This window comes from Chelmon rostratus, chromosome 18, assembly GCF_017976325.1.
Source record: "Chelmon rostratus isolate fCheRos1 chromosome 18, fCheRos1.pri, whole genome shotgun sequence".
In the NCBI taxonomy this organism is placed as follows: Eukaryota; Metazoa; Chordata; class Actinopteri; order Chaetodontiformes; family Chaetodontidae; genus Chelmon; species Chelmon rostratus.
This window is the reverse complement of record NC_055675.1, coordinates 17976923-18004210: the sequence shown is the minus strand read 5'-3', so window position 1 is coordinate 18004210 and position 27288 is coordinate 17976923. Positions and strand designations below refer to the sequence as shown.

At 43.5% G+C, this 27288-nt stretch overlaps 1 protein-coding gene across 1 annotated transcript in view; it reads left to right on the top strand.

The window, feature by feature from the left end:
* rgs6 (regulator of G protein signaling 6) overlaps positions 1-26476 on the top strand; it is a 76866-nt gene extending 50390 nt beyond the window's left edge. Inside the window, exons 2-17 of the mRNA XM_041958294.1 lie at positions 4429-4525; positions 6479-6529; positions 7451-7557; positions 9625-9676; positions 11231-11295; positions 11571-11647; positions 14516-14597; positions 14770-14844; positions 15180-15281; positions 15741-15802; positions 18782-18892; positions 20021-20146; positions 23110-23296; positions 25238-25327; positions 25628-25681; positions 26402-26476. Of these exons, the coding sequence (XP_041814228.1) occupies positions 4429-4525; positions 6479-6529; positions 7451-7557; positions 9625-9676; positions 11231-11295; positions 11571-11647; positions 14516-14597; positions 14770-14844; positions 15180-15281; positions 15741-15802; positions 18782-18892; positions 20021-20146; positions 23110-23296; positions 25238-25327; positions 25628-25681; positions 26402-26452 (1389 nt within the window). The 3' untranslated portion in view covers positions 26453-26476. The remainder of the gene's footprint in view (positions 1-4428; positions 4526-6478; positions 6530-7450; positions 7558-9624; positions 9677-11230; positions 11296-11570; positions 11648-14515; positions 14598-14769; positions 14845-15179; positions 15282-15740; positions 15803-18781; positions 18893-20020; positions 20147-23109; positions 23297-25237; positions 25328-25627; positions 25682-26401) is intronic.
* Positions 26477-27288: the final 812 nt, after the last annotated feature.

Below are 27288 nucleotides of genomic sequence, written 5' to 3'. Positions count from 1 at the left end.
ATGGTGCCCAATCAAAGAATAAACAGATTACTGAGGGATGCAGACGATGGCATCCGCACCACTGTTGAGTCCAAATGGAAGACCATCCTGTTGCCCAAGGGGATCATTAAACCACAATCAACAGCATAGCCCCTGTCACCACGTAACCCACCTGTCTGCCAGGCTGCCTGCCAGCCCCCCTAGCTGGTCCATGCTAGGCGTGCGGTGATAACACTGTAATCAGGCAGCCCACTGCCCCACGGGGTGTAAACTGGAGTGGCTCGCAATATGATGAAATCTGCTCCCACTGGGCTGCACTCAAAGCAGAAACACAACAACACAGCACACACTGCACAGAGCTGGCACATGTATGTTCACATACACACGTGTGGGTATATGTTTGTATGGATTTGTGAGGACTAGGGCTGCACAATGTGTTTAAAAAAATCAGATTGTGATTATTATGATAGATATTGCGATATAATTCAGGATCAATAATCATTTCTGCAGCCCAGTTTTGGTTGAAAAAACTATTAACAACATGATCATGTGAGCAAACAAACATGTTTCTTACATGTGGAGAACAAGATTTGTGTTATCAAATTATTATATAATATAATTGTTATTAAATTGTAGCTTCTGCAGTTTGGATTTGCACTTGGCCATGTTCCAGTTTCAATAATAATTTGATTAATTGTCCAGCCCTAGTGGGGAACCTCATAAATGTAATAATGATTAATCCTGTATCCCTAACTGTAATCAGCCCAATCATCATCCTGGCCTGAAAACAAACCTAATTCTAGCCATGACAGGTGCATTGTGTGAAAAACGGTGATTCCCCTCATTCATTTCAATGGGGCCACTGTGTGGATGCTGAGGAACGCAACCCAGCGTCGTCCTCCAGGGTGTAACAGTGAACTAATGACTCTGTAGCCTAAACGGCTAGGATGAAACTAACTACTATCATAAACCCACACCACTGCAGCCTTTTGCATTGTTTTAACGCTGCACTGGTTTTTGTTATTTAAACATGGACTAACCTTTAAGCAGCATTTTGAAGACGACCAGCCAACATTTCCACATTATTCCTAAACTGACCTCGATCTCAAAATCGAAATTTGCATCTTCAATACTGTGCTTCAACGATCCTCTGAACTTAATGATAATTTCAGCTTGAAAAAACAATTCAGTCAAATGTGACCATAATTCAATCTGTGGTTGTGCATGTTTCAACAAAGTCTAACTTCTAGATTTACCTTTCCCACATGGAATTGTCTATTAAACGGACATCGTTATTGAGCGATGACAATGGGTTTAGGTTTCTTCATTATTCAGATTCATTCAGATATGGTTTTGTCCCCGCTATGACTCTGTGCCCCCTCAATTTAAGAACCACTGGTTCAGAAGCGTAGAAGCTGATTGTTTGATCCGGACACTGACACGAGCGCACAGTCCGTGTGTGATTTGTACTTACTGTATGTCAGCAGAAAATACTTTAAGAGCAAAATCATGATTTTTATCGACTCAAATTGCTGCAGGCAACTGATACTTTCAGGTTTGAGTTTCTTTTCTTTGCAGATGATGCTAACTAGAATGACTCATAATCCAACATATATGTTTTGTTTTTTTATATTCAAGCTTGTGTCTAATCTAATGCAGCTATGACTCAACTGGTCATGCAAAAGGAAAAATTTAAAAAAAATTTAAATTTTCGTGCTCTTTCTCTGGATTAGAAATAGCAGTATACTTTGTCTGTAGTCGTCAGACGTTCAGGAGGCGATCTTTATCTTTTCCTAATATTCCGGTGTCGGCGGCTGTTGTGACGTGCTATAAACCTGTTCCGAACGCCCGTTTTGATTGGTGGGGCAGGAATGAATTGTTCGTGACAGCGGAAGCCATTAAGGTTATTTGACCAGCTGTCTCCGCACGCCATCATGGTCTTGTTAGAATCGTGTTATTATATTGATTCTGACGTGTTGCCCGAAGCTGCCTCTGCCCTTGCTTATGGCAGACAGCCAGCATCGCTATCTTTCAGCAGGAGAGGGGAACAGGGTCGCAGCAGTCCGACGGCCAGGGAGGTAAAAGCAGAAGGCTTGTCAGTTTGAATCTTCAGGCTCGCTGGGAACATCTTTTCATGGGACGTGTATGAGATGTACTTTTTGAGCTTTTCTTTAAAGTTTGCTTTTATTGCGTCCCTGAGCAATGCACTTAGCTGGAAAAAGGAACTCGAAAGTGTTTATTCTGCTGCCGCCATAACCCCAGACTCTGGTAAAGCTCAATAAATTCAATATCCACTCTCATACTTGTTCATAAAATAAAAGTATAAATCGAAGTATGAATCCAGAGCCAGGAGACAGTTAGTTTAGGATAAAGGCTGGAGGAGGAAACAACTCGACTATGTCCAAAATGCAAGTAGAGATTTAAAGATGAGAAGTTGTGGATTAATCCAGTCGAACTGTTTCCAGTCTTTGCTAAGCTAAAGATAATTGTCTCCTAGTTCTAGCTTCATATTTAATTGACAGACTCGAGAGTGGTATCAGTCCTCTCATTGGAAAGAAAGCAGATGAGTGCTGAGTTGGATTTAGGGGATTTATTATCAGAAATAGAATATGATATTCAAAATTGTGTTTTCATCAGCGTATAATCGCCTTTTCGCTGCTGTAGAATGAGCCTTTTACAACTACAGAGGAAGCAGGTCCATCGTGTTGCACCATTAGGTTTCTACAGTAGCCCAGAAAGGACAAACCGAACTTTAGAGAGCGCCTAGTTTCACAGCCACCGTAGCTTCTCCCACGTGCTTGGAAGGTAACTGGGAGTCAAGGGGTGTTCACCACCGGATGGCACTAAATCCTACACACTGGTCCTTTAATCTAGAGATGTAAATCATCTCAAAGGGGATGGGTGACATGTCACAGCACAACCTTGAAGCTTGTTTGCTACAGGAAAAAACTTTATTTAGTTCTCTATGGCCATTGTGTAGTCCAAAGTGTCCAGTTGTCAGTGCCTGTGGTCCATCCTGCTAATTGTTGGTAAACCAGTGGAAATAAGTCCAGGACTTTATAGCTGGTTTCATCTAGTGTATTGTAGTTTTTGTTGTAGTAGAAGATTAGTAAAACATATCTAAGCTTCTGAGCTACAGAAAATGCACAGGCCAAAACTAACTTGATGCTTTTTCTCCTTTGTCCTTTTGTTGTAATAAAGCAGCTGAGATTCACTTTTAAGTCACAGATTTACTGCCAGCTCTGAACTCCCTCTTTCTGCATTTCCTCCCTGAGGCTCCTCTGCTGTAAAGAATCATGTTTTTAGTCAAATTATCAGGTAGAAAAGGTACCCTAGGGCATATACTGATCCTCTAATATTACATGTGTAATGCATGAGCTACTCATACAAGCAAACATCACACCAGCAAAGCAAAACTGACATTATTATGCATGTAAGTGTCACCGTATTTGATCATTTCAGGAGATCTTCGAAGATTTATAGTGTATAGGATATATAGTATGTTCTGTCCATTTAAGGTACAGCACTAAGCAGAGTCTGTTCAGTCTGTTTGGGAAGATGATTTAAGTTCATCGAAGCTTTGGACCCAGCATGGGTGCTCCTGTGACAGCCAGCTAGCACAAAATAAATACACTTATAAAGCTAAAAGGGTCAGAAAATGCACACAGTGTGAGAGCAGTTAGAAGTGGACTGTGAATGTGTGCATATGTCTTTTCTACTTTTTTCTTTTTTACACTCCATTAATGTGATCGCCTTAATGTGTGTTTAAAAAAAACAAGCATATGTAGCCACCTCTCTCTGCTCAGGATTCGCTGCAGAGTTTATATATAGCTGCTGGGTTTTGTGGTAGCTTTGCATTAGCTGTCTCCAAAGCGGCCAGCACTTCCCACTCTCTGACGCAGCAACAAAAAAAGCAGCTGTGCGGAGAGGGGGCGTCAACATTGCAATCAAAACAACAGTAAGTTGTGCTCTAATCTGATTACAACAGTGCAAAGTGGGTGATGTGCAGTTGTGATTGTAGGCCAAAGCCACGTGCAGAGCTTCATCTCCTGCTTAATCAAACGTGATGCTGGGACTTTTCCTGCTGCAGTTTCGCAAACTATCTTGTGTTGAAGTTCTGTACATGCACCAGCTGTGTCTAACTTCACAGGTGGCCTCTGATCCTGCGTCTTCCTCCCTCAGTGTGATGGTCTGAAGATGATTAAAGATGACCATTGTACGATCACAAGAACTTGCCCACGATGGATGCACCGTTTCAAGCAACAGATTTGATCTTTAAATGCAGACTTTGAAGGAGGCAGACCAGCCTACATGAGACAGATGGCAGCTATAAAATGCAGAATAGAAACTGACAGATTAGAACTAATGTTGTGATGGTTTATTTATATGCTGAATAGAGCACATTTAATCAGTCTTTTCAGTTAAGTTCTTTGCTGTCTTCCTCTGCAGATTGAAGACATTGTCACCAACATCCAGGATGAGACCGAGGGCGTGCCCATCAGAACTGTCAAAAGCTTCATGACCAAAATCCCCAGCGTTGTTACAGGTATGGTCTGATCTGATTCATGTGGCAAGATTACCACAATGATTCACCTGTTTTCTGATCTGCCACTCATGCTGTGTCCACACACACGCAGGTTTTTCTTTTCTGAGAGTTTTGGCCTTTCGTTCACACACAAACGTGGTTAAAGGTCACTGAAAACGGAGCTTTAAGAAAACACCTTCCCGGTTAAAGATATTCAGACACTCTGTTTGCAGTGTTAACAGGTTGTCGCCTTTGTTTAAACCTGCATTAATTCAACATACTTATTCACGCATGAAGCAGAGTAAAACCAAAACAATGAGCTGAAGGATGCTAAAATGTGCTAAAATTCTCTCTGAGTTCATCAAACATGTTCATCAAAGCAGCAGTGCAGTTTGGACACATGATGAATGCTGTTGTTTTTCTAGTTAGGACAGTAGCATCACAAGAGTTATTTCCACTACTGTGTGCTCTTATTTTCTTTTGTTAGGCATCCACTTCCTGTCAACTTGTTTAATTGGCAACACTTTCTTTTACAGGTCCATAATTTCCAAGGATGCGAATTTATACTAATTATCACAAAACTAGATACAGCTTTCCTTTGAGGCACATATTAAAACATGCACAAGCCTGTGAAAACGTGTACAATCAACAAACAATTCAACTGATATGCAGAATGAAGTTTACAGTAATAAAAGGACGCTGGATTCAGAGTTACTCAGTTTAAAGAAAATCTTGTTTTCCCTATAATCAGAGCTAAAAGACACACTGCTTTATGTGTGAACGTCTTAAACATCAATCCCCACAGGGCTGATGTGAACTCACAGCAGCACTGGCTGTGAATGGTGATGGCACTTGAACAGCCAGAAGCTGGAACTCCAGCTGAGTCACTTTTGCCCAAAACACAATATGTGCCATGGCTGCGTTTCTTCCTGGTTCTGTCGAGGCCGCTTCTCTGCTTCTTTAGCAGTGGATCGCTGGAGAAGAGCAGAATAGCTGGAGGGAAAGTGGGAAGACAACATATGATAAAGTGCTCGGAAAAGAGAGTGTGGAAACTGAATGAGTAATGCTGTCCTCCTACTGTCAAGGTGCCCTTAAGCAAGGCAATCAGCCACCGACTGCTTCAGCAGAGCGGGGGGTGTAGGTGTCAGTGTGTGTGAAACTGATTTGAATCACCTGGAAAACACTCGTAAATAAACATTTAAAAGAGAAAAATAAAAAGATTACCAGCCAGTCGTACCTGACAGGTAGAAACTGAGGACCCGCTGGCTGTAGTTGCCTCGACCGATAATCTAAATCACTTTAACAGACTGGAGCCGCAGCGGGAAGCTCTGACACACCCCGAGCAAATGATGGAAACAGAGAAAGGCTATTAACATTCTTCTTTTCTCTCAGTCTTTGCACTTATGGAGAATGCATTAGCCCACTATGCCGTAAGCAGAGCGTATCAATAAACAGAATTACTGCAGCGGCGGATGGATGTGCAGAGGAGCAGCTCAGATGTTTTGCAGCTGAGTGCCGAGGGCCAGGAAGCCTAATGAATGATGAAGGATTGAACTCCGCCTCCCTCGGGACTCAGAGAAAGTAGAAAAGAGTAAAAAGAGCTTTTTAGTATGTTTACTCATCATAAGCATCACATAAAATAATGTCAGTTCTCTGAATGTCGCTCTCCTGCCAGCGCTGTGAGATAATCTTACGTTTTACACTTTTCTTTGTTTTTATTTCTTTTACACACCTTTTTTTTAGTGCATTTACCTCATTACTAATTTAATTGTATTCATCTTGTGTTTTTCTCTTTAGCTTTGAAGTGAGTGAGTCATGGAAAAGAATCTGTTTACATATTTATGTCCAGCCACAAAGTGTGACTCAAAAACCGACTTTTCTTTGCTGCCTTTCTCACTTTTTTCCTCCCTTCTTTTGTATATATATTATATATATCACTGAATAACAGTGATTTGTCTGTCTGACCTCATTCAGGTGCAGATATTGTACAGTGGCTGATGAAGAACCTGTCCATCGAGGATCCAGGTAAGGCTGTCAAATGTACCCTGAAGCTGTGACTGAACAATATAAAATACAGGGCCACATCTACCTTGATGCTAAGCTTGCTTCCAACAGACGGTGTCACTCAACAGCCGTCCAGTTTATTCAGAAAGGTCATCTGCAGGTCTTTCATTCAGGAAAATCTTTTGCTTTTATCTTCTCAGAAGCATAAATCCTGGTATGTTTAAAAGAGGTCGGATTAGCATTGATCGCCATCAAACAGGCATTGGAAAGAGAACTGGGTAGGAGATGCTATCTGGAGACATCTGGGATGAGTCTATATAATGTAAAGGCTCTGAAGGACAGGTTGAATGACCTCAGAGAGATCTGCTCCCCCTTCATTACCTTTACTCATCAACATCCATTTGTTTTAATTAGCTTTTTTAGTATTAAGTCATTAATTTCAGGTCAATATGTTTGTGTAGGTATGTGTGAGTTCAGTGTCAACTGGTTAATAATAAAGATAAAAATATGCTGTTGAGCTATTTTATTCAGAATTTTCAAAACTACTCAATAAAAGTACATGTGATTGATAAAATCATTGATTGCGACTGTGGCTGATCAGACAGCAGAAAAACTGCCAACAGAAACATGAATACTGGCACATGCAGTGCAAAAACAACACAGAATGAGCCGGAAAATAATAAAAGTGTGGTTTTCACAAAAACACTGTCCAGTTTTTGCTGTTGTTTTTTTGGATTTGTTGTTTAGTTGACCCGACCTGAGGCACGGTGGTGGGAGGGCAGTGTTTATTGTTGGTGCAGGAGCCCACAGCCTGGTCACTGAGTCAGTCACTGAGTCATCCATGTTTCATCCCCAGTCAAACTACATCAGGGCTGAGTCCTATAGCCGAAATCAATCTGAACTCAAACGGATGTAACAGGCTCTCTGAACGTTCTTCCACAGCCGAGGCCATGCACATCGGGAGTCTCATCGCAGCTCAGGGGTACTTCTTCCCCATCTCAGACCACGTCCTCTCCCTCAAAGACGACGGCACCTTCTACCGCTTTCAGGTGAGCGGGAACGCCATGTTCACGCCATATTTAGATGATGCTCAGCCTGAGGTTCTGTGAATGTCTGCCTTTATATGATGGGGTTAATCTCAAATGCTGGGCTCTGATTTAAAAGCTTTGTCAGGTTTAAGGTTACATAGCCTGTCGAGAATGCTGTCGTACCTTCATTACGTGATACTGAGCTGAATATCAAATGTTGCCAAGAAAGTCCGTGAACATTGTTATAATTATGACTGCAGAGATGAGGCCATTGTCAAGGCCAAGTTCATGCAAAATATTAACTGCAACCCAGATTGTCAAAGTATTGACAATCGCTTAATGACACATCACCAAATCATCATGTCATCATCTTAAATTCTCCAGAAATCTGGTGCATACCTGCGAATATTAGCGTGCTAACAGGCTAAACTATGGTGAACATGGCAAACATCATGCCCGCCAAATATGAGCATGTCAGCATTTTCACTCTGAGAATGTTAGCAAGGAGACGTTAGCATTTAGCTTAAAACGTTGCTGCTAACGTGCCTGTAGGTAGTGTCACATTTTTTGAATTTGAGTCATGCAGGGAAGTGGGTGTAGGACATTTTAGCCAATAAAAAGAGCCTGATACGTAGCTCAGATTTCCTCTAGAATGTGACTTTTGGAATTTTTGCACTTTTTTTTGTACTCAAAAATTTGCTCATGAAAGTAATTTTTCTCTACTATAAATGCAAATTCCCCCTTTGTAACAGACCTAAGCTCAAACCGATCCCATCCTGCATTAGCGTGAGAGATACAGAAACATCTAGCAAGGTTAATCTGATTGTGGGGGGGCTCCTACTTTCATAAAGACCCCAATCAGCTGTTGAAGATTGCTTGTTGTGTTATGGAATTACAACACACTTATCTTGATAGTGATGACAGAAAGTCCTGTGCGCTGTCCACAGCCTCTTCAGCGCTGCGTGGGGATCCTGTGACCCAATTAAAAATGAATGGCGATCTGCTAAAATATTCATCGAGCGAGCGAGGGAAGCGGGTCTTGGTTCGGGGCTGAGCAGGCCGCAACCAGAAGCGTGACAGAGAGACGTAGTGTAGTAGAGTAGTGCGCTAGAATTAGAGCCTCATCAAGGGACTAAAAGGGAAGAAAAGCGTGCTGACATTTTACTCCTCCTTCACCGTCCTCAGATAAGACCGTGGCATTAAAGTCACAGATTAATTATTTCAGACTGTTTTATCCTGAATTTCCTAATTAAAAATAGGAAAGAATGTTTTCACGTTCCTCAGCGGGGGAAAGGCACGGCGGCACACGGTGAGATGAGAATGATCTCTGTGAGGCATCTTCTTCCGTCCTGTTCACCGCGCCTCGTTGGAGGGCCGAGTCTCCGCCGGAGCCGGAGGAGCGTCTTAATTAAACCAGACGGCGGTGCACATTACCGTGCTTTGACCTTGGATCTCCTCCTTCAAAGTGAAGTGGAAGAGAAGAAGAGGAGGAGGAGGAGGGCTGTTTCCCATAACAGAAAAGCTTCATAAAGATAATCACCATTCATTAGCATTTCATTTTCCGGTGCGAGGCAATTAAGTGCAAGGCAAAGGGAAACACAGAGAAGGGGCATCAAAACATTAACATTGTGCAAAATCACCTCTTATTGTAACAGCTACACTTGGTTTTCCAACTTTGATTCAAAACCCTGCGAGCTCTGTCAGATAACAGTCCTATCAGCATCTGCTCTTCACCCGCTGGCGTTATTGTGCTGCTTTGCCGTTGTTTGTTTTGCAGCCTCCATTGCTTCTCGCTTTATTGTGTTGCTGCAGTGCTCCCACGCCTCTGCAGCAGCCCAGGACGCCTCTTACTAGCGGAAAACTTTCAGGAGTCGGCCGAGCCGAATCCGAGCAAATGATGATGCAAAATATTTTGATTGCTCGCGTGGTGGGGGGAGGCAATCGTGTGCGCTGCTGTGTCTCAGAGGCAAAACAGCTGTCTCGTAAAGGTCATCGCCATCACTCGTTTAACTCAGTGGCTTTGACTCATAGATCTTCTCTGAGTGTTCCCTTGTTGATCAGCATCTTTTCACTGTGGTTTCCCGTCAGGCTCCGTATTTCTGGCCGTCCAACTGTTGGGAGCCTGAGAACACAGACTACGGTAAGAGCCTTAAAGGGAAACATTTTCTTTTAAGGGGCAATGCTTGGTCATCAGATTCATTATCCTAACGCTATTTTTTTTTTTTTTTTAGTAGTCATGTGTGTGCAGTGCACAAAAATCAATAATGCTATATCTGAGGGAGTTTTGTTAGTAAAGGCACTCAGATTTCCAACGACCACAAATCACTATTTTGAGACAAATTTTCTATAAATTGTAGTCACAGCAAGTGTTTATGAGGCTTTATGAGGTTTATGAAGTGGATTCACTACTCCTCGGATCTAATCTAGGGATCAATCCGGATCCTGAAACAGCCCCCTGAGTAACTCCCACAAGAAATGACTTCATTGCATAGAAGATTAACTCAATCTTTCCTTTAAATGCACAGGTTTAATAATGCCTAACAGGTGAAGCAATGAAAGGTGGCAGTTCAGTAAGATATTTCACAGAATGTTGCTTTGCACAATGACGTAAACTGACGTTAAACTATATAAACACGTGATTAGAAACCCTTCGTTCTTTCAAAGGCCGAACACATAGGCCAGCAGAGTTTCTTTTTATTCGTTTTGAGAGCTACTAACAATAAAAATGTAATCATTCTGGGTTTGTTCTACCGTCCCTCCTTGACCTGAAGTCTGTTTTAGAGGTTTGTATAGTTTGGCAAAAAAGCGAATTGTGAGGTAACAGGAATTTAAATCAAATGTGGCGGACTCCGCCACTGGCAATCAAAACTACCTTAAAGATGAAGACACTGTGTAGGATTTAGGAGGACATACTGGCAGAAATTAAATATAAGTGTATTTTCACGAGTGTATAATCACCTTGAAAATTAGATTTGCTGTATTGATACCTTAAAATGAGCTCTTCATATGTACAGAGGGGGCAGGTCCTCTTTCAAGTAGTCCGCCATGTTTTTACAGTAGCCTAGACGGGACAAACCAAACACTGGCTTACAAAGCATTCTTGGCTTCTTTCACATTCTTAGCAGCCACCGTAGGGGAGGGTGACTTCTAGGTGCCAAATTACAGAATGTAAACTCATTTAATGGACATCGCTAAAAAATGTAGAATCAGAATGAGGGTTGATCTCAGGAATCTTATGGATTACACCTTTAATACGTGTACATATTTGCCATGGAAATAATCAGTGCGGTGTAAGCACACAATATATCAGGTCATACCTGAATGTAAATACGAGTAACGTCCCACTGAGCTGTGTACCGTAGCGTGACGTGTACCCTCCGCTGCAGAGAGGACCGGTCGACAGGATCAGTCAATCGCTGTTCCGCTTCATGCCCTTCATCCTGTCACAGAGGCAGCCATGACTGGAGTTCAGAGCTCAGTGCCGCTCCACACTCCACCTCATAAACCTAAAGCAACAGATAGGCGGACAGGTCTGAAACTGATTACACTCTCGTACCATGGGTGGGTGAGGAGAGGTGAGGCAGGTACATGGGGGGGGGGGTGATGGGGATGCATGGATGAGTGGGTGAATGGCGGCAGCAGAGTGTGTGCACTGATAAATCCCGGCGTTCGATCGTCTCTGTCTCTCACTCAGCGATCTATCTGTGCAAGCGGACCATGCAGAATAAGACCAGGCTGGAGTTGGCAGATTATGAGGCGGTGAGTGCTGGACTGTTCCTCTAAGCTATTACTCCTTACCATTGATCTGTGTGCTAAGCTCGGGGCAGGAAAACACAACCTCTCAAAGGTCAGATTTGTGTGTGTCTGTGATAATACGGCATCTAAATTGCATCTCAGAACAGAGTCAAACTTTGGAACTGTGGATAATCTTAAGATTGAATTTTATTGAGTTTTAATGTTATTTTTATCCTTGGAGGGTTTTTTTTTTTTTTTATCATAACATGTCCTTCACGTCTCTATCTTCTCTCCAACAGGAGAACCTGGCCAGGCTGCAGAGAGCCTTTGCCAGGAAGTGGGAGTTTATCTACATGCAGGCTGAGGCCCAGGTCAAGTAAGTGCGCTCGGTTACCACGGCAACACATGAAACTACAATGCACGCAGTGGTGTCAGTCGCACCTCAGGTAATAGATAAACAATACAGTATGATCTCAATATGACCCCCCATATCATGAGCAGTGAGTGTTTCTGCCCGGCTCCATTAACCCTTGTGTAATAGAATATCTTACATCACACTTACAGTGTTTTCAGGGAGCCGCAGGTTTACATGTCTGAGGTAGATCACTTGATGAACTGTTTGGGAACAAATGGAAGGCAGGCGAGGGAAAAAGGAAGGGAAGACGGATACCGAACTTTACCAAAACCCTCAATTTATTTATTCATATACACTGGATCCAAGGGGCAACATGTTTAAAGTGAGAACTCAAACATCAGTGCACCCAGCATCATGTGCTCTCAGTGGCCACTTTATTAGGAACACCTGTAAGCTCCAATGCATGTATTGAAGCATTCAGCCATAAATTTTACCTTTACAAAGATTATCATGGTTTTTTTTTTTAATTATATATAATTATATGTAAAGTTGGTAAAGGCAGAATATGTAGCATTAGACTGTACATGTGTGCCTAATAAAGTGGCCAGGGAATATTCAGATGGTTTATACATGTAAACAAATGTAATAATGATATAAAATGACATGATGTAAAGTATAAGTACAACCAGTGTGATATTAGAATAGTCACGTTAAGTAAAAGTACATCAAAGTTGCATTAAAAGTGTTTGTAGTTGCTTTCCACATGTGGTTGTTTTGCCACAGCTTTTTAAACTTTTCCCAAACTTTTGACCTTGACTATAATGAGCAGCTACTTTTCTAGCCCGGCCAGTTGGCCCGCTCACGTCACTAATATTGATGACCAAGTTAGCTGATGTAATGAAGTGTGTACCTCAGCCGTTGACGCTCCCGCTCCATCCACTTCCAGGGCCGTCCCAGTTATTAATATAACCCCTTAGATAAACGACGACATCAGGCAACAAAGAAGAGCGTAGAAGGCCAACATCAACTCATCAGCTCCATATGAAGGAGCTACTGTTTAAACTGAACCAGACTTAAAAATCTGCAAGCTGCCTACTTTTCTGCTTTTAATAAATAGTAATAAATGTGTCTGTTTAGCATGTTAACCAGCATGTAAATCATATTCTAATTAATATTTTTTTTGTCCTTCTTCACGGTCTGAATGTGTGCCCCTCTCCCTGCACTTCTTTATAATAAATGATATGCATCCCTCCTCTAGTCCATGTGATAGAACTCCTGCAAAATTCCTAAAATCCATCATTCCTGTCTCTGGTCCCAGCTCACTTTCTATTTTCAACCACTCCTTCCATGACTATGTTAAAATTCCCAGTGTTCAGCCACTTATTTAAAAAAAAAAAAACCCTCTAAACCCAGCCCAGGTAGAGGATTACAGATCAATCTCCAAGCCACCCTTTTTATCCAAAATCCTTGAAACAACCGTCACCAACTAGCTCCTGAAGTTGGTTGAGGCTCTAAAATCTTTGACAAATCTGAATCTGGCTTTCATCACTAGCACAGTACTGAGACTTTACTTACTCATGCATGCAGACAAAGGTGAATCCTCCACTCTCATCCTGCTGCATTTGCACCATTGATCATGCATTTTACGTGATAGTAACTGTTTTGGCATTTCTGGTAGAGCTTTAAAAAGCTTTCATTCCCTGCTGTGTGGAGTCCCCCAGGAGTCCATCCTTAGACCAATCGTTTTTCATTGCACATTCTTCCTCCGGTTCCATTTGTTCAGGTGTTTTCAGGAAGTGTCGTATCCCCGTTATGCTGATGACACACACTTCTATTTCTTTGCTAAACCTGAATCAACAGTTGATCAGTTTATTGATCTATTTCACTTAAATATCAAAACCACTGCTAAGAATCTCAGTGTTTGATCAGTTTTTAGCTTTTGACCAACATGTTACCAAACTGTTCAGCCCTGTTTCCTCCAGGTTTGAAATATCACATCACCTTACCTCTACACGTTTCAGCCAAGCTGCTCTAAACAGCTTACAGTTAGCTCAGAATGCAGCAGCCAGGCTTTTAATTAGAACTAACCGATGGTCGCTCATTAACCCGTTCTTGCTTCCCTCCACTGATTTTTGTAAAATTCAGAATAAACTGCATGATCCTGTTGAAAGTCTCTGCCTGACCTTGTTCCCAGTTACATTACTGATTTCCTCGTTCCATATTCCACTTCTCGACCCCTCCCGATCCTCTAATCTCTGCTTTTTATCCATCCCCCGCTCCAGCTGCAAAACAAAAGGCAACCATGCCTTCGCAGTTTTAGCCGCAACCCTCTGGAATCATCTTCCCCCATCTATCAGATTTGCATCTTTATGAGCAAGTCCTTTTATAGTTCTCCACTGTGGGCTTTTGCTGTCTGGTGTGTCCCTCGTTGTATTTTCACCTTATTTGTCACTCATCCGTATCTTTTTGAGCTGATTACCATCCATATGAATAACATTTCGGCTTTTATTAGTCATTATAAAGCACTTATTAATGCCTTACTCTACATTACTCTGTTCTACAACTACTAGTTTTCGCTCAATAACCTCCTAATTACTGCTCATTGATGATAAGTAAGGAAATTGACGTGCATGAACTGATGGCTAATAAAAGGCCAATATGCTACTAATATGCTTACTAATAAGCAATTATTTAATTGTGAATATATGTACTTTAATATAAAGTATATATCAATATTGGTAAAAACTGATGGCTGCTCAGACTTTATAATCTCCGGACTACCCCTCTCCCTCCTTCTTATCCTTCCATCCTGATTCAGCTGCCACATCTAATGCTGAGGCCAGGAGAGCTGCGCACTGTATTTCTAACACCGACTGATCTCATCTGCAGGATCGACAGGAAAAAGGATAAAACCGAGAGGAAGATCCTCGACAGCCAGGAGAGAGCCTTCTGGGACGTCCACAGACCTGTGGTAAGCCTCTGTCTGCGAGTGTGACTCACCTTCCATCCACATGCTGCCTCTGTTCTATCTCTCCACAGCTCTCTTGGGTTTACTAAGAAATAAGGCAGGGATACCTGAAATCGAAGGCTGAAAATCACCAGTGTTGACCGTAATAATAGGAATTTGTTGTTGTTTTTTCCAGCCTGGATGTGTCAACACAACAGAGATGGACATCAGGAAATGTAGACGCATGAAGAACCCTCATAGAGTTAAGAAGGTATGAGCTCTAATGACGTCTTATAGTCTAAAACATCTGTTTATACAGTGTAAACATACTCTAAATGATTAACGTAATGCTAACTTTTTGCAATCAGTGGACTTAAGTTGAAATAATCATATGAACACTGTTCCTTAAAGAGCTCTGCTTTCATGCAAGCCATCGCCTTTGAATTACCGAAACTTTATCCCTTTAATTTTAAGACACAACGCACTGTGGCGTTCGTGGCAGCCGCTCTCATGCCTCGTCGGCACTGCAGGAGAAAAACAAGCGCACATTTCATCTCTCTGTTGCCTCTCCCATCTCTCCTCTCTCGTCATGTTCAAACGGCCCAGTCAGTGTACGGCGTGGCGGAGGAGGGAGCGCAGTCTCAGAGTCCCATACACACCCCCTCGCACCACTGCAGGAAAGGCACCAAGGAGGATGTGGAGAAAGAGGTAAAAGTCTCTCCAGGTTTCTTTGCATTGCTGAAGAGTGAAAGCGCCTCTCTGAATTTGCACCGTGATTTGATTTCACTGCCACAAAAGCGTTGCGGAGCAGATTGATTGTATTTTACAACCTGAGCTTCGCAGGAACTCTGCTGCATTGCTTTCTAGCACAAAGAGAAGATTGATTTTCACTGCAGAACAATGGCTGAGAACCAAGAACAACATGATGCAATGGCTCATGGGAAAATGGGTCTTAATTATGAGAAAAGAAGGAGTAACATAACCACTGAGGCTGCCAACCATCTCAAACATCGTCTTTTTTGTTCATATGTATTTATTTCGTAATACCGTAATACTTGTTTGCAGTAATCACACACTTTTTAGAAGTTTAAACTATGTAATTTTGTTTGCTGCTCTATTACAGCACCAGCATAAACAAACGCTGACTCCTGTCACCTCCTCTTTCAGATCTTATTCCTGAACACCCAGCTGGACCGCCACCGTATGAAGATGTCCAAAGTTGCCGAAAGGTAGGCGAGACTCTTCTCTGCGCTGTAAATTCTGCACATTGTGAACAGCGTGTCTCACCTTTGTCTTTTCAATCTACACATTGTGTGAGCAGAGGGGGAGACGCCAGCTTTTCCCATAAAGAGGCTGCCTGCCTGCTTTCCCATCTGCTGTGCTCTCTCTGACCGTCTATAATCAGACAGACCTGCGCTCTCCCCTTTCACTCTGTCTGTACCGCTGCAGAGGCAGATAGGGGTCGTTTGGTTGTGACACCCCATCTGAACCTGTGCTGCTTTCAGCTTGGCATTTGGAAGCAGACTGTTGGTGTGAAAAGGGCTCCAATTCTGCAGCATTTCTATTATTGTTGTTTCAGTTTGGGGATGAATTGGAGGAGGATTATTGGTTAAATAAGTTGTGGCTACATCCTGGATTTCCCTACTTCCCCACCATTGTTCTGGAAGTTAGAATAGGGGTCCAGGGCCACGACAAAGGGCAGCACATGCATGTCACTGGCAGCCTTATCAACCTGCTTCACCAATTTGCCAATGCAGTAGGACTGTTTCAACCTACTGCCATCTGCTTTCCAAGTAAGACTCTAGAAATAAATGCCTGTGTCTTAAAACAAAGAATACAGCGTGTCACTGCAGTAGAGCTGATTTTTTTTTTTTTTTTAAACGGATTAAGTTAAGTTTCTTTAAAAACACAACATGCTCTCAATACAAACACTGAAAGCTTTACAATTGACAGTTTTATTGTAAACTTATTGCATTAAGCTGTGCAGGCGTTCTTGTAATTTTGTCCACCTTCTCTGTCATGACAGAGAGACACAAAACATGTACAAAGAAGATGGGACGCTGTGTAAAATGTAAATAAAACAGAATGTGATAGCTTGCTGATCCTTTTTGACATAAACTCAATTAAAAAGAGCATACAAAGCAAATATTTAATGTTTGACCTCCTCAGCTTCATTGATTTTTGTAAATATCTGCTTATTATGAATTTGATGGCAGCACCATGTTTCACACAAGTTGAGAAAGGAGCAGCAAAAGACTGGGAAAGATGTGGAACGCTCCAAAAACACCTGTTTGGAACATTCCACAGGTAAACAGCTGATTGGTAGCAGGTGATAGTATCATGATTGGGTTTGAAAGGAGCATCCTGGAAAGGCTCAGTCGTTCACAAGCGAGGATGGAACGAGGTTCACCACTTTTCTGTTGTTATTTACATTCTACACTTGGAGGGGTGTAGTCCTTGTCCATCCTCTGCTCCGTCAGTCAGCACAGTCTTCTCCTCCCAGCAGAGCGGAGAACAGTGCTCAGTGCTGGCTGCTGTGCTGCTCCGCCTCCCCGATCCTTTAACCTCCTGACTCCACACACACAGCTGAGTTTAAGTGATGCTCCACAGAGCGGACAGCGTGAGGGCGTTTATCCAGACGCTACCAGAGACAACATGCCAAACAAGATCAATCACGTTGGTGATAACGGTCAAAATGGCCGGTCTCTGCAGTCTGAACAGTGTGCCTCATAAAACTAGAAGACAAGAACTATCAATTCAACCCAAGTCCATGCACAAACACGGGTTCAGAGCTTAGTCACAAGAGGGGTGGAGCTGGGGAGGATGTGCACTGCTACGCCTCCACTGAGAGCCCGAGGACCCCCGAGGTGCCTGTCAGTCACAGGTAGCCACGCCCTGAAGCACACCCTGCTTTATTGTGTGTTTTTACTCTAAATGAGGCCGCAATTTACAAGACGAGCATCACGCTGGGTCGAAGACGACTTGAAACTAGCAATTGAGACCATGAACTCATCAGGAAAGTTTTTACTGAGCTAATAAATCAAGTAAGAAGCAGAGGCGTCATGCAAGGCGAAATTGTGGGGTGGAGGCACAATTAGAGCGCGGAGCGTGGGGGTCCTTGCACGAAGAAAGCAGAAAATAACGATAGTTTCCTGCAATCTGACGTGCATTCAAAGGCTTCAGGGGGATTGTTTTAAAAGTAAATCAGGTAGATCCTGATATAGAACATAGATGATGCAACCACAGCTCATGGGTAACAGCTTTATTTCAACCAGGAAGCAGCATGAGTGCAGGTGGGACTGACATCTCATAGCAGTGCTGCTCCATTAGCTGCTATTATTAGCATTATAAAAAAAAAAAAAAAAAATCCAGATGTCATGGCCCAGCTTGAACGGCCACACTGCATCTGGTGAGAAGGGAGGGTCGTTTTCTCATAGGCTCACATACAAGCAGACCTCTCAAAAACATCCTTGTTTGCGCATTCGTGGCCGCAGTCGCTTTGTTCCAGATGCTCTCAAATGTTTCCCGGCACTGCGGTTAAAGCTTGGTTTTGTTTTGTGTTCGTCGAATGATTTTCCTGCAGCTGCGCTTGTGCACAGTTCAGAAATCGCTGCACAAGAACACCTGAACCCTGGAGCGCAGGTCGTAGTGGACTCTGCTGTGCTGTCGCTGTCCCTGGTCCTGATTCTCTCCTCGTCTCGTGCTTGGCTGCAGAGAGAGGACGACTGTTTGCTCTCATCATCACACATTTTGTCCGACGTCCTCTAATCATTAAGTATTGGCTTTAGTTCCTTGGTTGACTGATGGGTTTCTGTCTCTGAGTGTGTGGGGTGAAACTGGGTGTTTGTCCTCCGACCTGATTCAAACCTTTTGGGCGTTGTTTTAAGGTCCAGATGCCTCAACTGTTCGCCTGCCTTTCGGCAAAAGCTGAACTCCTCCACCTTCATGGTTATATCTCACCCTTTTTCAGAGGAAGTGTGGCTCAGATTTCCATTTTGCACTCCTTTAATAACTTGAGGATGTCAGCCATGAACTTGCATAATAATACACATTAATTCTATTATAACAGTTTGTTCGAATGTGCCGTCGAGGCTTTCTGACAGTTATCAGGTAAAACAGAGGAACCAACAAACGTTTGTCTGTAAACTTCTGACCAGCTGTGTCTTCACCCTCTGCTGTCCCGTGTCCTCTGTGTTCGTTCCTGTCAGTCTGATAAGCTACACCGAGCAGTACGTGGAGTACGACCCCTTTGTGACGGCGCCGGAGCCGTCCAACCCGTGGACCAGCGACGATCCGTCCCTCTGGGATCTGGAGGCCAGGTACGAAACCAGAAACCAGAGCAGGTTCACTCTCGGAGCCGGTGAGCGTTTCCTCTCGGCTTCATGTGCAGGCACTGTGAAGCCTGTTTGAGCTGAACATTGACATATTCCTGCATCAAGTCTCTCCTGTGTTGTTTTGATTGGAAGTCATTGTATTAATTTTTTGTTGTCTTTCCTGCTAAATTGTTGTATAATTACTATCAGACCAACATCACTCCCACCCAGAGGATCACCACACTGACAGAGAGGAAGCTTCACTTCATTTTGATATCAATCGGAACATTTTTGGCAAGTGATTCGGTGCTCGAGGAAAAATAAAAGCCCTTTCACCCACGACAAGACGCTTTAGGGTCGACTGGATTTCAACCTGCTTTTGATACAAATCTTACAAATGCAAACTTTTTAGAAATAGTATCTCGTAGCAGAAACTTGCTGTAGAACCAAGAAGGATTGAACAGTACTGAGTCCAGCGCTGCGTGTTTATAATGATAATAACAGAACAATAAACTCTATTTGAACAGCACGTTTCATATAAGAAATGCAGCTGAAAGGGCTTTTCAACAAACAAGTCACATTAAAAAGAGACTCAAATAATCCACCTCGGGTTTGTGTATTGCAAATGTCGGACAGTGTCAATGATCGATCGCCCACTGAAGCGTCACATGGAGATGTGAAGGTGACGAGCTGCAGTTTTAGCTCTCGGAGAAAGCAGCCGCAGCTCTCAACAGGTTGCACGATGCTCTGCACTCGTGGCCTGCCTGAATTATGCAAGAATTAATTAGAGCAGACGTATAATCACTGTGCCTAATGTAGCTTAATAATTCAGATGAATTGATTAATCGCAGGATAGGAGAACATATATTCCCCCGCTGAGATTAAAATGATTGGATTTTGGGTGAACGTCATGACGCGCAGGTTTCCAGACACCAGTCTCACAGCCACATCGGCCCTGTTAGCCAGTCCAGTGGAGGTTTTAATGTCTCATTCTTTCCTCTGTGTTCATCCGTCAGCCCTCCCCACGCTGAGCGTTTCTCCACCATTTCCCTCTAATTCAATAATAATCCTGACCCGACTGCAGATGCTTCGGGTGGATGTTTACACCGCCTCTCTCTCTCCATCCTCTCCCAGTAAGGAGCCCAGTCAGCAGCGGGTGAAGAAGTGGGGTTTCTCTCTGGAGGAGGCACTGAAGGACCCGGCGGGACAGGAGCTCTTCCTCAAGTTCCTGGAGTCAGAGTTCAGCTCAGAAAACCTGCGGTGAGCATGCAGGACACCACAGCAAGCGTCTGTAACGTGGTTATGTTGTTGTGGTTCATGAACGATTTAGGATTTGCTGTCCTAAACATGGAAAAAAAACCCTCAGCGCCCAGCGGCGGTGCAGCTTGAATTCAGGGTTTGTTGTGAATAAATGGGGGAAAGTCTCTCCTGGATTGGAAACACACGGGTTTCGTGTAAATTTAAAGCACTTTCTGCACATTTGCAACGCTGACTTTCAAACGCTTTCGCTGCTCTGAAAACAGCCACAGATTTCTCTTTGTTGCAGCCTGCAGTTTCAACCCACTAGCACGGCGTAAACACAGGAAGAAACAAATCTCAAGTGAAAGGTTTTCCAGTAGTTTGAGAGACACCTGAGATCCGAACCGAGAAAAGAGCGTCCCCCAGTGAAATCTAAAGGTTATAAACGCTCCAGGAAAAAAGGATCCTGGTGAGCTTTGCATTTGGAAGTCCAATTACTCTCCAAGTTGTGCTCAGCAGGATACGGCCGCAACCGGTTTCCCTGAATTTATCAAGAAGAACAAATTTACACGGTGGAAATATTCACTGCAGGAACTTGGTACAAACGAGCTACATGAGAATATAATTGATATAATGTCGGTGGTTGATGTGTCGGGGCAAGATAATGAACCCCACGCTGTAGCCAGGCTGCAATTAGCCTAGCTTAGCATAAAGACTGCAAGCAAGGGGGAAACAGCTGAAGTTCAATAACACCATGTGTCTCGTTTTCTTTAGCCTAAAAAAAGCAAGTAGAAACATGAAAATGACGAGCCAGCGCTTCTGCGCAGCGTCTCCGCTAACAGCTGTTTGTTTGTTTTTGTTTGTTTTTTGCAAAGACGCAGCGTACAACCACCCATAAAAAGACTTTTGTGTTTATAGGTTAAAATGAACAAGAATCATGTTAATTTGTAAGTTTGAGAAATGCTAGTTTTTAAAACTTTGTCAGGGCCATGCTAGCTGTTTCACCTCTTCTTTCAGTCTTTATGCTATGCTAAGCTAATAGCAAAACAAAGCGTGTTTATTTCTTTATCTGACATACTATGCTTTTCTATTTAATGAAGCACGAAGCACTGATTTGCTGATATCCTCTCTTATGGCAGCCATCGAGGTGTCATCTTGTGCAGCCAACGCTAGAAACCGCTAAAATTTAGCAAAATGACAGCGGACCTCGTGTCAGGACCTGCAGTCATCTGTCCGTTCATCCTTTCACATCATCATCTCATTTTACAGCTGAAAATCAATCGCTGCTCCTCCGTACGAGGTGAACCCCCCCGGTCCAGGCCCCCAGCGTCCAAAGATAACATCCAGCTAGCAAACAGCACGGCTAGCCGCCCATGTCCCATAAATCAACAGCAGAGGCGGCGCCCCGCAGCTGCCGGAGATGACCCGCCATCTTCCTGCAATTTAATGAGGCTGTTGATTTCACACACTCGTTGTTTATCGATTCACTGTACAAATATTAAATCCATCCTTCATTTGGACGTACAGATTCGTTGAGTTCAGGCCGTTAGAGCAGCAATAACTCGGCGCGTTTGTGGTGCGTGAGGAAGAGCGAGCATCGCTCAAAGCCAGAGAGAGAGAGGGAGGTTTGTTGGGAGTCATAGAGTCTGGGAATGAAGTGTGGGAGATAGCAGGGGGGGAGGTTGTTGATGCCTCTGAGCTACAGAGGGAGATAAGATACACACGCACACACACACACACTGCCAGCCAACACCCTTATCACCTCTCACCTCTCACCATCCCACCATCCTCCTCACCCCTCTCCCTTTCTTCTGGACCTTTAATTGCTTTTGCTCTTATGAGGGGAGACAGAGGGAGTGTGAGGGAAGCAGACCCCAGAGGTGTTACCCTCCATATTGCTGAACCAGTCCACAGATCAATATAGATATAAACCAACATCAGAGGCATGCGGCCGGCGGCTCGCCGCTGCCCCTGGTGTTGAACACCGGTCATGGCGCCTGTCTGACGCTAGAGGTTCACCAGTCTGAGGGATCTTCTACAGATCTGGATCCTTCACATATGCTGACTTTGCTCTGCAGGGCAGGAGGCTGGAAGCTTTCACACCGTCTTCCTCCTCCTCTCATTTACTTTTACATTTGTTTTAGTTCACAAGACTTTTTTTTTCAAATCTCACCAGAGCAACTCAATTTATTCTTATATTAAATCTTGAAATTTGTGCGCGTCATCAAATGATAGTAATCAGACGCCACTAATGGGGAGATAATTCCACTTATACCTGAAAAAGCTTCAGTTGTTTTAATGTAACAAAGTACTTTCACTTAAGTACAAATTTGAGGTACTTGTACTTGAGTTTTTCCATTTGATGCATCTTTACACTTTACCTCACTGCGTGTCTTTAGTCACAGCTTTAGTTACTAGTTACTTTTCAGATTACAATTTTTCATACCTTTCCTGTCCAGTGAAAACCACGTATCTCAAAATTTGGTCATTTTAAATTTTTCTAAATCTAAAGGATTAAATTGACCCTGAAATTTAATAAAAAGCCTCTTGGATGAGCTGGAAGATGCTGCGTCATCGTCAGAGATACATGGTTCTGACAGGACATGGACACTATTAACATATGATGATTATAGAATATGATGCATTGCTGTAGATTAAACTATCCAACAGTGTATAAAGTATTTCAAATGAGCTCAACCTGAAACATCTACAGCAGTAAAATGCAACACACACGAAAGCAGATAAAAAAAAACACTGACAGGGAACATTTCACTGCACAATGAGTCTTACTTTAATACTTTCAGTGAGTTTTGCTGTTAACACTTAAGTACATTAATTTAGACTTAATGAATCAGATCTCTCATGCAGAGCTGTTCGTTCAGTGTCTCACAGATAAATCACCACAGGCAAATAAATTGTGTGCATTGTCTGAAACACTCTGTAAGTCAAATCTTTCCCTGAGGTGAGTTGGATTTGTTCTGCAGGTTCTGGTTGGCGGTGCAGGACCTAAAGAGGATGCCCCAGCAGGACGTGGCGCAGAGGGCGCAGGACATTTGGGCGGAGTTCCTGGCGGAGGGAGCGCCCAGCTCCATCAACCTGGACTCCCACAGCTACGAGCGCACGAGCCAGAACCTGAAGGACCCCGGACGATACAGCTACGAGGACGCACAGGTGAGCGAACCCGAGGCGCAGACGTTTGAGTTCAGGTGCATTTGTCCCATTTAACAAGTTATTAATGCTCAAAGGGAGAACTCAGCCCAGCCCGGCCTCGGTGGTGGAGCAATAACAGTGATATTAAAGTCTTCCTCGTTTTGCTCTGGATCCCAATGTAAGACCTACAGGGACTCAACAACATCCACAACTGACACGTGTTTATGCAGTAAATTACACTCCAAAGACAGAGCGGGAAAATAATCCATGCACTTAAAATGTCACGCAGAGTCCGGAGCACCTCCTTATTCACACCTGCCAGCTGAAAGGTTAACCCGTCTGGCTGAGCTGAAATTCAGTAAAACACATGAATAATAATCCTGCTGACTGTTAATACGCAGAATACACCGGCTAAAGAGTGAGCCTGCTGCCTGCTGACTCTCTGACTGTCCTCACAATGCTGTCAAACACTGCAGACTGCAGGCAGGGAGAAACTATTCATAATAGAAAAAAGACAAAAAGGTGGAGGTTGCATCGCCTGTAATCTGATAGAAGAGCTTGTGTGATTGAATGCGATGACAGCATATTCACCTGGTTTACAGGTGATACACGTAAATCACACAAAGCAGGTGACGCTCCATCTGTTAAAAGGAAATTGCCGCACAATTCCTCCACGTTCAGAAGGATTTTCAGGCTCTGTTAGCTACGCAAAAACTTCTCTGTGAACTTTAGATCATCCCAGGTGACAAAATTCTACATTATACTTTGTGAAGAAGGTACCAAGTACACTGTGTGCTCTTTTTTGTCCCCTTCAAGTACACTTAAGTGTACTCGAGTAGTACTCGAGGAATACTTGAGTGTACTTGAGGTGTAAATAGTTGCTAAATTGGCACAACTTTTCACAAGCTCTGAGTGAACTGAAGTCCACCAGTGAAAATCCTTCATGAACATTCAAAACACACCTGCAGTACAATCCTATTATATCAGCAAAGGGTTGGAAATATATTTAAAATGAAGAGAAATTAAAGTACACTTTAATTAAGCTGCTAATAGTGTGTTACAGAGAACTACAAAATAAGTATAGTTTTCATAAGTATACTTTAAAATACATTTAAGCACAATTTATAATACACTTACAATGAAGTACACTTTTTCTAAGTACTTTGAAATACCACAGAATTAGTATATTAATTTGTAATACATTTAAGTAGAACTTAATGACAATGTATTTAAAAGTGCATGTGAAACATACTTTAAATTAAGCTCAGAAAGTAAAAGTGTACTTTGTGTACTGACTTTTCTACACTTTAAAGATACTTCTGATACTTTGCTTTTTGACCTGGCTTCCGTGTAAATGATTTAGTTTCTCATTTCTTCCTTGAGTGCTGCTTTTCTGTATTTAATTTCCTGTTTTATTCCATCTGAATGACACATTCGAGCGTCTGTCTGATGTGCATGTGCAGCGCAGAGGCTGCTGCAGCTCCACGTGATCAGCACAGGGACTCAGTGTATAAGAGGAAGCTCAGTTCTTCACCTTCTGCACTGAACTATTCTCAGCACCATTCAGGATGAATATATCACCCTTTAATGTATATCTCTTCAGGTGATCAGTGTCAGCGCTGCCTCTTCAGAAACCATTCAAAATCCATCCCACACTGTCTGCCCCATTTCTCTTTGACATGCTTCACTAATATCAACTAATGGCTTTATCGTGGAGTGATTCTGAGAGAATACGGCTCTCTGGCAGACAGATACGGCTGCTGGACAGAAGTGTTGGGGGTTGGGTGGCGTCTATCAGGTGTCCTCTCCTGTTTCAAGGGAGGCGTTATAAAAGATAAGACTTGTTGATGTGCTACAGCCACCTTTCTCCCTCGGTGACTGTGACCAGGTGAAAAATACCCTCCTCCTCCTCGTTCTGGCGCACATTCATAGCCACGTTTGCCTCTTCCTCTCTCCATTCAGGACCACATCTACAAGCTGATGAAGAGCGACAGCTATACGCGCTTCCTGCGCTCCAACGTGTACCAGGACCTGCTGATGGCCAGGAAGAAAGTAAGCTTGGCAATGTAGGAACTGAAAGAACTCCTCAAAGAGCATGTTAAAGGGTTGATGTGAAAGAAAGCATTTCGTCACTTCCTGCACCTCCGGTGGACTCCTCCCGCGAAGCACGAACGTGGGAAGGCAGTCCAGGCCGGAGGTGCAGAGAGAACGTCGCTGTATAGACGTACTAACACCATACCAGACGCTGCACGGCATTCAGCAGCTTTGCTTTGATCAAACTGCTTTGACGCCTGTTCTAGAACAGAAAGTAAACGTGCTTCCTCCCTTTTCACTTTTCTTTCGACTCTCCAGCCTGAAACCGAGCAGGGGCGACGCACCTCCCTGGAGAAGTTCACTCGCAGTGTGGTGAGTGTCCCGTTGCCTCTGCTTTGCACTGCATTCGTTAAAGGACGAATCGCTACGACACGTAACACAGCTGTGTCACATCCCAGCGAAAAAAAACCTCAAGCTTTTGAACTTTGAGCTTACTTTTGTGATTGTCGCTCATAGATCAATTTTCACTGTACAAAACTTTTAATGCAGCTGCCGCTTGTGCTCCATCATCTTCCCTGACTGTTAAACTCTTAAACTTTTATTGCTGCTGCTCTTCAGCTCCTTCCCCGAGGGCACATGTTCTTCTTATTAGTATTGCTTTCAGGGAATGGTCTGATGAATGGTTGACTGAGGGGAATGTGCTGTTCATTGCACTAATTAATTTGTCCAGCTTTGTAACCATGAACAAAGAAATGCTTGCAGGCGTACTAAAGCAGGATAGGTGTATAAAAAGAGGGTTTACAGTGTAAAATTCAAGCTAAATAAGGGGATTAGATCACCCCCCCGTGCTCCACTCTATTAGCTACTAGCTTCAGCAGCCTGTGCTGCACACAGATGTTGCTCCACAGGTGCACTGTGAGCAAGATGGATCAAAATCAATAAGTAAATGTTATGCAAGTCTGGCTGGATGCAGCATATCTGGCGCATCACCATCCATCACGTTTCCTGCAGACCAGCCTTTAAAACTTTTAACTCTGCGGCATTTTGACAGCTGTCACCCTCACCTGCCTCGCTCTCTCTGCCCCCTACCAGGGCAAGTCGCTGACGGGCAAACGCCTGACGGGCCTCATGCAGTCCTCCTGACAAGGCCTGGACCAAGAGTAGGAGGAACCACAACCGGAAGAGCCGCTTACCCCCGGAGAGCAGGTGGAAAAGGACCCTGGGGCGTTCGGGTGTGGCCGCGGGAGGCGGGTGAGGACGCCAAACGAGCCTCGACTGCTGGCCCGGACCGCCAGCACGTTTGAAAATCACCTCAGATCAATTTCAAGAGGACCGACATCATGCAATAAGTCACCAGACCTGACACCAGGACAGTGCTGTCGCAGCGTAGAGGATAAACAGTGCTACTCTTCTTAGGTTTCTACTCAGAGGCCTGCACCAGGCTTTGGCCTTTCTCTCTTGTTGTTTTTCTCTACTATCTACACTCATGTTAACACGGTGGCCGAGGAGGCCGCCGCTTTACTTTCAGTGATATAAACATGGAATGCTTGAAAATGAGACTTAGATTAATGCTGTAGCTAGCTGTTATATCTCACGTCATTCACCGGGATGGGTCACAGTAAAACATCCGCACTCTTGAGCTGAACTTCTTCTCGATTCACACGGGTGGCGTCAGACCTCCTGCTGTAATGGTGGAACGGGTGGATGGCACATGATTGTCCAGTGGTGGTTAAGTTGGTGAGAATGCGCGTTAACATTTCATATCAACTAATGTCTGTTTTTATGCTCATTACAGACTGATTGACAGCTTGTATAGTTTCTCCTGTTAACACCTTGACCTGCTCTGCTATAGCAGGTGGTTCCTGGAAAGCAGGTAAACAGGAAATGATTATCTTTTAAAATGTCTGGCAGAAGTAGGCGTTTCTTTTTGGAGTATTGTTGAAAAGAAAGGGCACCATCAGCACAAGCTATCCAAAAAA